This window comes from Pan paniscus, chromosome 6 (genome assembly GCF_029289425.2).
Source record: "Pan paniscus chromosome 6, NHGRI_mPanPan1-v2.0_pri, whole genome shotgun sequence".
In the NCBI taxonomy this organism is placed as follows: Eukaryota; Metazoa; Chordata; class Mammalia; order Primates; family Hominidae; genus Pan; species Pan paniscus.
In genome coordinates, this window is record NC_073255.2 from 179427053 (window position 1) to 179441311 (window position 14259).

The following is a 14259-nucleotide window of genomic DNA, read 5'->3' on the forward strand; positions in this document are numbered from 1 at the left end:
GCCGAGATCGCGCCACTGCACTCCAGCCTGGGTGACAGAGTGAGACTCTGTCTCAAATAAATAAATAAAAAATAAAAAGGGAGGAAGGAAGATCTCTCAAACACAGGCATCCCATGCATGACTACAGAGAATGATACAGATAGGTATGCAGAATAACGGGACCTGAGGTCAGAGGGGGAAGTCTTTTTAGAGTTTGTTCTTTGAATCACTTATATTGAAAATTCAAGTGGAATAAGTGAAGGTGACAAAAGTGAATTACAAATCTTAAAGTTCCCTGAAAATGCTTGAAGCCATCCCTTAGCTGAGGTGTGGGAGTGAAAAAGCAAACTGAGACAATGTGAAATCATTTTCTATCTCGAATTTTCCCTCCAGCAATGTTGGTGTCCACTTCCCTGTCTCTTAATGGGTGCATCTATATATCACCTCTTGTCAATACCTCTACTCAGCAACAGCCAGAAAATAGAAAGATTATATAAGCCAATAAAAGGAAAATAAAGGAACAAAAAATAAGAATAGTGGAGAGATCATCTACTTGGGAGGCTGAGGTGGGGAGGATTGCTTGAGCCCAGGAATTTGGGACCAGCCTGGGCAAACAGCAAGACCCCATTTATGAAAAAAATGAATAACATTATCTGGGTATGGTGGCCTGTAGTCCTAGCTACTTAGGAGGCTGAGATGAAGGACTCACTTGACTGATCCTAGGAGATTGAGGCTGTAATGAGATATGATTGCACTGCTGCACTCCAGCCTGGGCAGCGGAGCTAGATCCAGTCTTGAAAAAAAAAAAAAAAAAGGTGAAGAGGGAAAAAAAAGAACGAGTAATAGAGGTGCTTACTTCACAACACTAACCTCACAAACACATACTAAGCTAGGTTGTGTGTATAGGTCAGAACAAAAGATCTACCATTTAACTGACATATAAGATTGGTTCTCGAAACCATAGGACCCACTGGAAATGGTGACCTCACAGGAAGATGCATCTTGTAGGAGGCAGCTGTGAGGTCTGGTTCCCCGACGTGCTGCAGCAAGTGCCTTTGCCCTGCCTGTGGGCTCCCTCCATGGCCAACTCTGCTATGGACACCAGAGTCCTCTGCTGTGCGGTCATCTGTCTTCTGGGGGCAGGTGAGTTTTCAGCTAAAGGATCACCATCACTGGGCTTTGTTTTGGGCTCTACAGCAGATTCTCAAATATACCCTGGACCTCTGTGTTGACCAAATATTTTGTGAAAGGTATTGACATTTATATGAAAACAAATAATTGCATTATGGAGTAAAAAGCAAAATTCATGTGAGTTTTTAAATGAACGCAGGAGACTTCAAACAGGCTCCTTCACTGTAAGACATTCATCCTTCTGCCATTACAACTCTGTCTCATGCAGTCTCTTCTCCTCTGAGGTCTCTCAAATGCCGGCGTCATGCAGAACCCAAGACACCTGGTCAGGAGGAGGGGACAGGAGGCAAGACTGAGATGCAGCCCAGTGAAAGGACACAATCATGTTTACTGGTATCGGCAGCTCCCAGAGGAAGGTCTGAAATTCATGGTTTATCTCCAGAAAGAAAATATCATAGATGAGTCAGGAATGCCAAAGGAACGATTTTCTGCTGAATTTCCCAAAGAGGGCCCCAGCATCCTGAGGATCCAGCAGGCAGTGCGAGGAGATTCGGCAGCTTATTTCTGTGCCAGCTCACCACCCACATTGATGCAGAGCCACATCCTCTCAGTCCACAAACATCCTCCAGACCTGCCTTGGAAACAGCGGTGGGCCAGGAAGGGAAACACGTTACCTGTACAGTGAACAGGTCAGCTCTACGGTATTCTGCAAGTTGAGGGTGGAAATAGGGGAGGATTGTAGGAATAGCATGAAACATCCCAGGCTACGCTCAGAAACTAAGACTCTGTCATCCAAAGAACATAAAGATTTTTAAGAACTAGACATAATTTTTCAGTTTCAACATTGACTTAATTTGTCAGTTTCAAAACACTTAGCAGTGTAACTCTGTTTTTTACTCCACACTGTATGTCAAGTTCTATATTTCATGCTTTACATCAATAATTTTATTTAATCACCAAGACACACAAGCAAAGGAAGTGCTTTCTTCATTTTCACCAAGAGAAATTATGGTTCTAGGAGTTAATTTTTAGAAAGAAAGAGACAGAGAGATGGGGGAAGAAAGGGGAAGGGAGGGGAGAGGAGGAGAAGGGAAGGGAGGGGAAGGGAGGGGAGGGGAGGGGAGGGGAGGAAGGGAAGGGAAGGGAGAAGGAAACCTAGTAGGTGGCAAAAAGCATTTGGCTCAAAGGGTTATGATTTTTATCTCACATCATGCTGCTTTGCATTCTTTTACGCATAATCCTTGTTCTGTTCCTTGCCGAGTACCTGTGCAGGTTTTTACGGATGCTAGGTTCAAGAATTCCTGCTATAAAATTATAGAACATCTGAGAGATGATGGAAATAGAGTTGGATAAATTTGTCTAGAATTTAGGGAAAAGGTCTGGCCCACAGATATTGTTCATTAGAAATGTGTCACCTGAACTTTTTGTCTTAATGTTTGTTTTTATTCTCATCACTCAACAGATATAGGCCACCTACAGAAAAAGATTTGTTATAATTTGCTTTGATGAAACAATTTCATAAAATCAAAAGGCAGACAAAAGCAAAGTCATTTCAAATATATGCGCAGACTAAGTCCAGCCTCACCAGCTTGGAGTATAAACCATATGATTCCACTGCAGTTTTTGCCCTTTGATTTTCTAAAATCATTTAATGTACTCCTGCCCCTCCCTCACTTTACCCAAAAGGAGAAAAACCCAGAAAATCTTCCAGGAAGACAGAAGAGGGACACCGGCTGGGGAGCCTGAGAAAGATCCAGAGAGATTTCCAGAAAAAGACCAACCCTGAGACCCCAGCAAGGCTGCAGAGAAGATGGATTCCAAACTTCATGCCATTTAAAGCACCAGACATGTAATTTAAAGAAACAGTCTTCCAAAGGTAGTGCTTTACAGGGAGGGGAAAAAAAGGCAAAGAGGAAGAAAGAGGGTCTTCTGGCAATTCAATAGTGAGGAGAAAAAGAGGAAAAAGGGGAAAACTGAGAATTCTGCAAAACAAAAGGAAATCACAAATCAAGAGGACCCACAACCAGCCCCACTACGAAAACAAACAAAGCTCACTAAGGAGTCTGGATTTTGCTAGAATGATGGCCAAAGGAACATTAGACTAGGAATTTTGTAAAACACCTCAATAACACGAAAATGAGCAAGATGAAAGTAATACCCGTACAACAAAGGAAAACATCTCACCTCTGTTCCCTGTTCCCTCACCTCAAAAGCAATCATGAGTCAGAAGAAAATGTAAGTCTACACTCCAAACAGAAATAAATACACTCAAGGAAGCAGCTGAGGATATAAGTGACCATAACCAGACCAGGACTTTAAAAACTCAGACTACAAATGGCCAAAATGGGAAGACATCAAAAAAAAAAAAACAAATTGATTGAACTCAGGAGGGACATGAAAGAAAAAGACAAAGTTATCCCAGTCATGAAAAATAAAAGATGACCAAGGGAAAATAAACCCAAATGAAAATTTAGTCAGGACATTGAACAAAGGCAAAGAAACAAGTAGCAGAATGAGAAGGACATGAGTGAAACCAGCCAGTTAGAAGGCGGTCAAAGAAGGCGAGGTCTTGGTATGATTGCATGAGGGGCCTGGAACAGCAGCGCTGGGCTCTGTGCAGCAGGACGGCTAAGCAGCAGGTTGTCACAGTGGCCACAGCACTACTGGCCAGACCCCAGGAGTCACAGTTTCCCTGAGAGAGCTGAGGGCATAAACAATGATAAGTTCTCCAGGGGATGGACTTCTTAAATACTCTGAGTTCATCATTACACATTCTATGCATGTAGCAAAATACCACAGGCACCCACAAATAGGTACACATATTATGTTTCAATGTTTTTTTAAAAAAAGGAAAAATAAATGAATTCCACATTCTTGTATAATCAGAGTGTCTACAGCGCCCCTAGAGCAACCCAAACCTTACGGTTCCTGGAAAGATAAAAACCAATGGGCCAATTGGGGTGAAACTCTGGCCCGGAAACGTGGGGTGCCAGCCCCCTCAGCACAGATGCAATGCAGAGTTATGGGAGGTGCGAATGACTCTGCTCTCTGTCCTGTCTCCTCATCTGCAAAATTAGGAAGCCTGTCTTGAATATCTCCAGGAACCTCCCACCTCTTCATTCCAGCCTCTGACAAACTCTGCACATTAGGCCAGGAGAAGCCCCCGAGCCAAGCCTCTTTTCTCATTCTCTTCCAACAAGTGCTTGGAGCTGCAAGGAGGCCCCCTTTGCACTATGAGCAACCAGGTGCTCTGCTGTGTGGTCCTTTGTCTCCTGGGAGCAAGTGAGTCCTGGGTTCAGGGAGAAAATTCCTATCTGGAGTGCTGCAAGTTCCAAATCTAAGGCCTCCCCGAGGGACAGCAGCATCAGGCGCCTCCCTGGGCTGTACTCAGGCATGCCTCTCTTTCTTTTCCAGACACCGTGGATGGTGGAATCACTCAGTCCCCAAAGTACCTGTTCAGAAAGGAAGGACAGAATGTGACCCTGAATTGTGAACAGAATTTGAACCACGATGCCATGTACTGGTACCGACAGGACCCAGGGCAAGGGCTGAGATTGATCTACTACTCACAGATAGTAAATGAATTTCAGAAAGGAGATATAGCTGAAGGGTACAGCGTCTCTCGGGAGAAGAAGGAATCCTTTCCTCTCACTGTGACATCGGCCCAAAAGAACCCGACAGCTTTCTATCTCTGTGCCAGTAGTATAGACACAGTGAAGCACGGATGTCACCTCTCTGTGCATAAATGTGCCCAGTCCTGCTTCCCCGACCAGGTGGCAGGGCTCCTCTGCACTCCATGATGGCAGGAAATGCCACTCAGCCACTAAGTAGGTTTAAAAAGCTATATATAACTAAAACTCTCTATATAAACTATGCATATAAAACTAAAACTATATATGTATACATTTATATATAACTAAAACTTTATATGAGACTAAAATGATAGTTTTATATAGTTTTTTAAACTATAGTTTTATATATATATAACTATATATATATATATCATTTTTTAAACTATAGTTTTGTAGTTTTATTTATTTACTTTTTAGAGATGGAGTCTCACTCTGTTGCCCAGGCTGCAGTGCAGTGGCATGATCTCAGCTCACTGCAATCTCTGCCTCCCAGGTTCAAGCAATTTTCCTGCCTCAGCCTCCAAAGTAGCTGGAATTACAGGTGCATACCACCACACCTGGCTAATTTTTGTATTTTAGTAGAGGCAGGGTTTCACCATGTTGGCCAGGATGGTCTTGACCTCCTGACCTCAGGTGATCCACCCACCTCGGCCTCCCAAAGTGCTGGGATTACAGGCATGAGTCACCGTGCCTGGCTGTTTTATAGTTTTATATAGTTATTTTAAAAAACTATATAAAAGTTTTTGTATAGCCAGTTAGTGGCTGAGTGAAGTTTCCTGTCATATATGATATAGATATAGATATGTTTATATATGATATAGATACAGATATGTTATATATATGTTATATGTTGTATATAAGATATATACATATAGAGTCATAGAGACACAGAGAAGAAGGAAAAGTTAATCTTACAACCCCAACCTTTTTTCTATTTTACTGAATGCTAGATGAATAGATGAACGAATGAATAGAAATGAATGAATGAATAGAAAATTTTCCCTTTTTTCAGGAAGATAAAAAAGCCTGTGGAAAGAGAGATGTAGAAGACAAACCCTGTAATCACAATTTCATATGACGCGTGCTTTAATGAGAGACATTAGTGTAGTATAGGAAGTAACACAGCCAATTCTGTCTGGTGACATCAGGAAGGGCGTCAAATAGAAAGCAAATTTTGAGATGAAAGTTATTATTCAAATTTCACCAGATGGGCAAGCAGGATTTCACCAGATGGGCAAGCACCAAAAGAGGGAGGCAGGCTAAGGGAACTATGAAAGGAAAGAGTGATGAGATAATACCAGGAAAAAAATTATCAACACTCCCTCCTCCACCGGAATATGGCAATGGAAGAAAATTTGGACAAATGAATGGAGTCAAGTTATTGAACAAAACTGAGTTTCTTGTTCTAGTGCTCCTTCATTGGATATCTGTGTAGAAACATCCAAGAGGCTCCGTAAGTGCAGGTCTGGCACTTAGAAGGGAGGGTCGGGCTTGAGAGAAATGTTTGAGTGATAGTTAAGCACACAGGTGTGAGTAAAACTTCCCAGGTGATCTTGTCTTCTATGCTTTCTCTCTTTATGCTCTGCCACCTATGCCTTGAATTAGAAGGTAAGTGGTGTAAGTGGTGTTATTTCTTATGTTGACTTACAAATGTCTATTTGATCATATAATTACGTTTCTGGAAATTGATGTTTCTATGTTATTCTTCAAATACAACTAAAACTGCTGGTTGAAAATTTTTGTAAAATATTGTCAGAAGCATCAAATAACCTTAGTCTGTCCTGCTGTATTGTCCTCTTTTTCCAGGGATAAGAAATTTTTAGAAAAATATGAGTCCCTGTCCAGAATACACAAGCCTTGGCTCCACGAATTTTCTTCGAATTATTTCCTGGATTCTGTGTTTAGCTTTGGATTTCTTCTTCTACATAGCCTATGGGAGTTTGACTCACACAGAGTCCCACAGAAACCAAAATACTAAAACATAGAGATGGAAAAGACAGTTCTCCCTGAATAGGATCTAAAGAACATTAAAACATGGTATCATGAGAACTACAACCAGTCATTGAAACTAATGTTTTCTGACGGTAGTAAGTAAAACACTGGAAATGAGATGGCTCTAAGCTACTTCACTTTGAATGTTCAGACCATATTCACAGATGCCTCCACATCAGTCATTCTCTGAGCCAGAGGATGGAGCCAGGGACCTTCATGGCGGTGGGAAAGACACAGTCCCATAGTGCTATCTATGCCCTGTATACAAGCCATTCTCCAGAGGTGATGGGATTGGGAAAGCCCGTCTGTCCAATGAGAGGAAGAAAATGAAAGGGAAGACAGTAAGAGACAGACAATCTTGCTTTTCCTTGTTTTTTCTTGTCCGTGACTAGAATGGACACAAATTCCTTTCTTTCAGTTGAGGAATTTATTAAAGCAGGGCATAAGAGCTTAAATAGACTTCAAAAATTCTACTGTAAAACTATTAATCATTTGCTTCTTTCAGGGTAATCTTAATACTGAAAAGAACACTGTAGCTATGAAGTTTCATCATAATCTCCATTCCCACAACCAGGTTGTAAGAGAGATATCATCTGAAGTGAAAGACAGGACATTTTTAAAATGTAAAATATCACTGAATGTTTTCTTAGCAAGTTTTGAGAGGCCATCGCATCTATTAAACAGGAAGATAATTTATATAAAATTTTAATCTAGAACTGTATTTCTTTAACATAATAAACATAATTGCTCTATTTAAAATCACATTGAACATAACAAACAGTAAATTAGACAAGTCAGAAAACCAATTTGTCAACTGTATAAAAATTGAAGAAATAGTCCAGAATTCTTAGGAAGCAGAAAGGGATATTTAACGTGTGAGAAAAAGGTACTACCACAATAGCAGCTTTATTCCCAATGGCTCCAAATTGGAATATATTCAACATCTGACAATGCAATGGAGAAATGATTGTGTTACATTTATGTAACAGAATAGAATATAGCACAAAAAAATCAAATGTAATTTCCAACACAGATATTTCAAATATAACATTGAATAAAATATAGTAGACACAAAATAATACAGTATGTGGTCAGAATAGTGATTAAATTTGGTAGCATTATGTATTTATTCTGAGGGAGACATGAGGAAGGCTTTTGGAATTCTAAATTCTATATCTTGATCTGGGTGATGATTACATGAGTATATTCATTTCAAAAATTCATTGGGCTGAACACTTAAGATTTGTGCAGTCTATGTATTTTATACCTCACTTAGAAAACTTAAAATGGCAAGTATATTATCTTGACCAATGATCTATTGCTGTGTGACAAACCACTCCAAAAGTTAGTGATTTAAAAGAACAACATATTATTATCTCTTGTGATTCTGTAGAAGGGCTCAGCTGGACAGTTCTCACTTAGGGCTGCTCACATGGTCACTGTCAGATAGTCACTGAGGCTGAAGATATCTGAAGACTCAACTAGGCTGAATATCCAAGGTGGCTTTTTTGTGCCCCTGTTGGTTTGTTACCTGGGATGGCTGCAGTAGCTGTGGACCCGCTGAGCATTTCTCTCTGTACACAGCCTTTTGATGTGATTAGATGAGCTGTCTCACAGCATGGTGGCCTCTAGGCAGCTAAAGTTTTGGCATGGTCGTTGACCACCCTAACTGTGAGCATTCAAGAGACCCAGATGTGGTCAACTAGGCTCCTTACAGCCCAGCCTGAGAAATATGCAGTGACACCTCCACCACAATCCAGCCAGCTCGGATTCAAGAGCAGGGCACCCCTGGGAAGGTGACCACTGGCCAGTGTGTTTCATCAGGCTGGTGTCTTTGAAGACCAAATACCACACCACAGCCATTTGAATTTGTGTCATTACTTGGTACTCTTATTTTTTCCCTGCTGCTCTTTTTGCATTGAAGTCCTTTTGGGATGACATCAATAAAACTATTTCATGTTTTTAAGATTGTATTTGTCTAGTATTTCTTTTTCAACCTTTCTACATGCAGCCTTTTTGTTGTTTTTATTCTTCAGGTGGGTATTTCATAAGCAGTGTGTATTTTTTCAGCCCATGATTTATAGAACTAGAATCCTCAGTCTATTGTCTTAAATGTATTTCTGTATAGTTTTCTATAGAAGGTGATTTCCTGGGTTTTGAGTTATGTTTCTTGCTTGGTTTTGTACATTAATTTTTCTCACATTTTGGTTTCTTCTTCCCTTATGCATGACCTTATTTTTGTTGACTATTTTTCTCATTTCATTATTTTGCCTTTCAGAAGTCCGCAATTCATTTTTATTTTTTGATGGTTAACTGTAACATTTTATTATATAATTATATTAAGTAAATCTGAGATTAGTCTTATCTTTACCATTCTCCTGAAGCCTATGTGAACTTTAGAACAATTAACACCTATGGTTCCCCTTCATGATTTCCAATATTTTGGATAGTCAGAATGTTAGATCTATCATAACTAGAAGTATTGTTTTATTTTACCAATACTTAATTACAATTACCTACCTATGTGTTAACCACCATCTTTAATCGTCATTGTTTTTGCACAAAACTTTAGTATACCAACTCAGAGCAGAAAGAGGATCCATCATATTCTGTGTCTGCCCTATTAAGCATGCTTCTCTGCTGCATGGCCTTTGATTCCTAGTAGTAGATTTATCCCAGGCAAAGACGTAGAGCCCTATTATGGGCTATCAGATCTCAACACCAAGGATTTCTTGTGCCACAGCCCTTTGGTGCCAGGCCTCTGACTCTAACTTCTACCTCTTTTTCCAACAGTTCTCATGGATACTGAAGTCCCCCAGACACGAAGAAAACTGGTCACATTGACTAATTTTAAGAGATGGCATTGAAGTAGTCTCAGAAAATGAAAAGTCATAGCACATACTAGCTATTGACAATGTATGGTTTTGACTATGGCAAACCCATAACACAAATGGAAGTGTCAGGGAAGAAAAACCACCATGAGCATTAAGGAACAAAAGAATATATTATAGGAATGAGGCCTGACACAATTTGGGGAGAAGATGGATAAGTGAAAGTTTGAAAAGGGTCGGAAAAAACAACTCTAACCAGCTCTGGTGAAGGTGGATGAACTGGACTTTGCATTAAGTTTTGCATTAAGCTGGTATATCCATGCACTACATGGAACCCTGAAGGGGCTGGTGTAGGAATCTATTGAAGATGGCAGACTCTATGGGCCAATAGCCCTGTGAGTTCTCAGAAAATTTGGTGGTGGGACTGCAGTCCCTCCTGGTCAGCAGGGCTGGCAGTCGGTATAAAGAGCTGGATGTGAAGCAGGGGAAAGTCAGCATAAATTGGAACTCACTGGCACTTTTGATGCTACTCCTCACTGCCTGGAGCCAGTAATGACTTCAGAACTCAGTAGCAGCTGTTTTACTTTCCCCTTACAAACTTCCTGCATTTCTTACCCCATGATCAACTCTAACCCGGAACCATACTAGGAAAAAAGTTATCTGAAACATATTCCTTGCTTAGCTAAGTTGACACGGCGATAAAACCCCACAAGAATATCCAGATGCTCCTTGACTTGCAGTGGGGTAATATCCTGATAAATCCAGCACAAATTGAAAACATCATAATTCAACTTACAATATCCAGCTTATCTGTACATAACCCCATCATAAGTCAAGGAGCACACTGAAATGCATATTGCTTTTGCACCATTGTAAAGTTGAAAAGTCATTGAACCATCATGAGACCATCTGTACCTGACAATTAGTGTTTCTCAAAATAAATAGGAAGATTTTCTTCTGATCTGAAGGTCTTCCAGCCACTCCCTCCCAGACATATCATAATATTGGACCAGAGGTCACCCATAGCAAGCTGTCCCTACTTATTCTTTGCAGAAAAAGTAAAGTTACAGTATGAAGTGGCCTCATTTTAATGAGGCCCAACATACCCAGGAAATAAAAAATGCAGCCACAGGAGCATACAGATGCCCTTTAATAGATATGTCAATATTAACATAATGCAATAGCTATATTTGTTATAAAACGATTTCACTATTGCACAAACATAATATGATGGGCGAAGTCTTAATCTTATCTTTTCTAGCTATCTGTGCCAGAGAAGCAGAACTAAATATTAAATGAAAGCACAATTGGGAGGCTGTTATAAAAATGAAAACATAGGGCTTTCAAAAAAACTTTCCAGCTCCTTGTAATTGCTACACATTTCCAACATCGATCCATTAAAACAAGTATCCCAGCCTGTTCAAATCAAAGAATTTCTTATGCCTCCTAGAAACTATTTTCACTGTCCGGTACTTAGTATGACCTCCATTACAATAGAATAAATTTAACTAATTATTCTCACAACCTCAACAGTGATTAACACAGAAACATACAAGCTAAATTGAGAAATATTATTAGAATGTTTAGAATTAAGTCCCTTTATATATGAGGGAAATTGTCATGAGATACTCATGAGGTAACTATCTCATTTAGAAAATGATGAAGTGGCTTCAACATGATTATGAAGAAACATTGGACTTCCAGCCGAGGCACTGGCCTGTGCTTTATCAATATTTATGGTAGTGCCAACCTGTAGGTCTAGTGATTAACAACTATGAGTTGTCTTGGTGTCATTACTTTGAGGATATGAAACAGAAGCAGCAAACAGACTCCAATGCCATTCATTACCCAAACCTACACTCCTTTCCTTATAGGAAACTCACTTAAGTCATTACAATGCTTTATGTCTCAGTGTATCTTTAATAAATTTGGAAGCTGAATTGGGAAGTCTTTAGGCCACTTTAGGCAATGTATGGGTTTTTTGTTTTCTTTTGAGATGGAGTCTCACTCTGTCACCCAGGCTGGAGTGCAGTGGCATGATTTCAGCTCATTGCAACCTCCGCCTCCTGGGTTCAAGCAATTCTCTGCCTCAGCCTCCTGAGTAGCTGGGATTACAGGTGCCCACCACCACGCCTGGCTAATTTTTGTGTTTTTAGTAGAGATGGGTTTTCACCATGTTGGCCAGATTGGTCTTGAACTCCTAACCTTGTGATCCACCCGCCTCGGACTCCCAAAGTTCTGGAATTACAGGCGTGAGCCACCTCACCCGACCTGTATGGTTTTTTGACAGGCAGAGATGGACGTAACATCAGTCATGGGCAAAGATTACCACCAGGGGGCAGACTAGGGCATCCTTGGGATTCTGTGATCAGTCATCCCTCCTCGCTGGTGAATGGAGGCAGTGGTCACAACTCTACCCAGAGAAGGTGGTGTGAGGCCATCACGGAAGATGCTGCTGCTTCTGCTGCTTCTGGGGCCAGGTATAAGCCTCCTTCTACCTGGGAGCTTGGGTGGGCATGTGCGTGTGTTGGCATGGTCAAGTGGTGGCCAGCAGGGTTGCAATGTGGATTGTTTATGCTCATCGAAGGGAGAGGGAGAGGCCCTGCTCTCTAGAGGTGTAAAGGGTAAGGTGAAAGCCGCCGGTCAGAGGAGATGGGGGATTATGGCCCTAGGGAGATGACGGGAAGATTGCACAAAACAAACAGGACTCTCCAGGAGCTGGGAGCACAGGGAGGGAGTGAGGCTCAGCTCTGCCTGGCATCCTGTCTGACTCGGCTCCCACTGGGCACTCCTCTCTCTCTGGCTTCTGTCTCAGCAGGCTCCGGGCTTGGTGCTGTCGTCTCTCAACATCCGAGCAGGGTTATCTGTAAGAGTGGAACCTCTGTGAAGATCGAGTGCCGTTGCCTGGACTTTCAGGCCACAACTATGTTTTGGTATCGTCAGTTCCCGAAACAGAGCCTCATGCTGATGGCAACTTCCAATGAGGGCTCCAAGGCCACATACGAGCAAGGCGTCGAGAAGGACAAGTTTCTCATCAACCATGCAAGCCTGACCTTGTCCACTCTGACAGTGACCAGTGCCCATCCTGAAGACAGCAGCTTCTACATCTGCAGTGCTAGAGACACAGCGCCAGGAGGGGATCAGAGACCGCGGCAAGAACCCCTGCAGCTGCCCTCCGCCCCAGCGGGCCCCCTGAGTGCTGAGAGGGGAAGCGTGGAGAATGGAAAACCACAGCTTTCCTGACTGAGACATCTGGGAGTGTGTGTGCAGGGGGTGGGGCGGGGGGAGGGGGAGAAAAAGAAAAGAAGCACTGTGAGTGTGGAGTATGGAGGAGGTGTAGTGTTTGAGACCCACGAAATGGCAATAGAGTTGGGCCTAAAGTGGTCGGCGGACATGGAAAGTTCCCTGAAAATTATAAAACCTGGAATTTTGCCCTGACTCTGCCACATTAGTCATGTATTCTTGAATAGATCTACACATAATTCTAGAGGTAGATATGAAGACAGTTGTATAATCACTGTGTATTTCCTATAATAAACTTCAGCAACTGGCTTTCTTGTCATCATGCTGGGCTCTCAAGACAAAGATAACCAAGAGGCAGCCAAGTAGAGAGTTATGCATGAATACATTACCTTAGGGGAGGATAGCAACAGCATTGAATAGCATTCACTCCAAATTTGTGTTCTGTCCTCCTTAGACCAGGCCACCAAAATAAAATCCTATCACATTTCCTGTAAATGTTGAACGCCATCATGTTCTCCATGGTGTTTCGGTTGATGAATGAACAGAGTAAGACTCGGTACAAAGGGAGGGGAGCATCCTCTACGCCTAGGTACACACCATACGGAATGTATCGCTAGGGAAGGTGCTGGTGAGCTGGCTCCTGGGAAAGGTGTCAAGGGGAAGAGGGGGCAGAGGTACCTAGAAGGAAGACCTCAGACAACATGGCTTGTCTACAGAGTTGGAAAGTTCTGCCAGTAGTTAGAAGACAGTAAGTGGAACAGTGAAAATCCTTTCCTAGGAGAAACCAAACATTTACATTGACCACAAATCTGTATGAACCAACAGAAAATGAGCAAAACATACGACCATACATTTAATAGAATAAACATATATGACTAATAAATACATAGAGATATTTCACTTCATTGATGATCAGGATAATATGAAGCAAGACACAATGATACATAGTTTTATATCCACTTGATTAGCAAAATATAAAAAGTTTAGAAATATAAAATGTTAGCGAGGGTATGGATTCATAGGATTACTTATAAATTACTGATGGGAGCATAAGTACTACCAACCATTTGGAAACAGTTCAGCATTATCTCGTAGTTGAAGATTCCTATATCCCATGACTCAGCAATTCCACTCCTAGGTTTACATCAGGAGAAGCTCTTGCATACACATATCAGAAGACATAAATACAAAAGTGTTCTTAACAGCACCAAACAGTAGAAAAACATGGCCCCAAGCCACATATGCACTGAGAAGAGTGAACGAATAAACTGTGACATATTCATATGAGTCAAAATGAATGAACTATAGTGAAGAGCAAGGTTATAGGTGAATCTTAGCAATATAATAGCAAATGTAAAAACTAAGTCTAATGAGATTATGCAAAGCATAATGTGCTTTTCATAAAGCTAAAAACAAGTCAAGAAAATAATTTTCAGGACTAAAACATATTA

At 41.3% G+C, this 14259-nt stretch overlaps 1 gene segment (V, D, J or C); it reads left to right on the forward strand.

Moving 5' to 3' along the window:
* Window positions 1-1680: 1680 nt before the first annotated feature.
* On the forward strand, window positions 1681-13117 carry LOC117981138 (T cell receptor beta variable 20-1-like). The segment is given in 3 exon segments: window positions 1681-1799; window positions 11856-12045; window positions 12384-13117. Coding segments are annotated over 2 exon segments (513 nt in total).
* Window positions 13118-14259: the final 1142 nt, after the last annotated feature.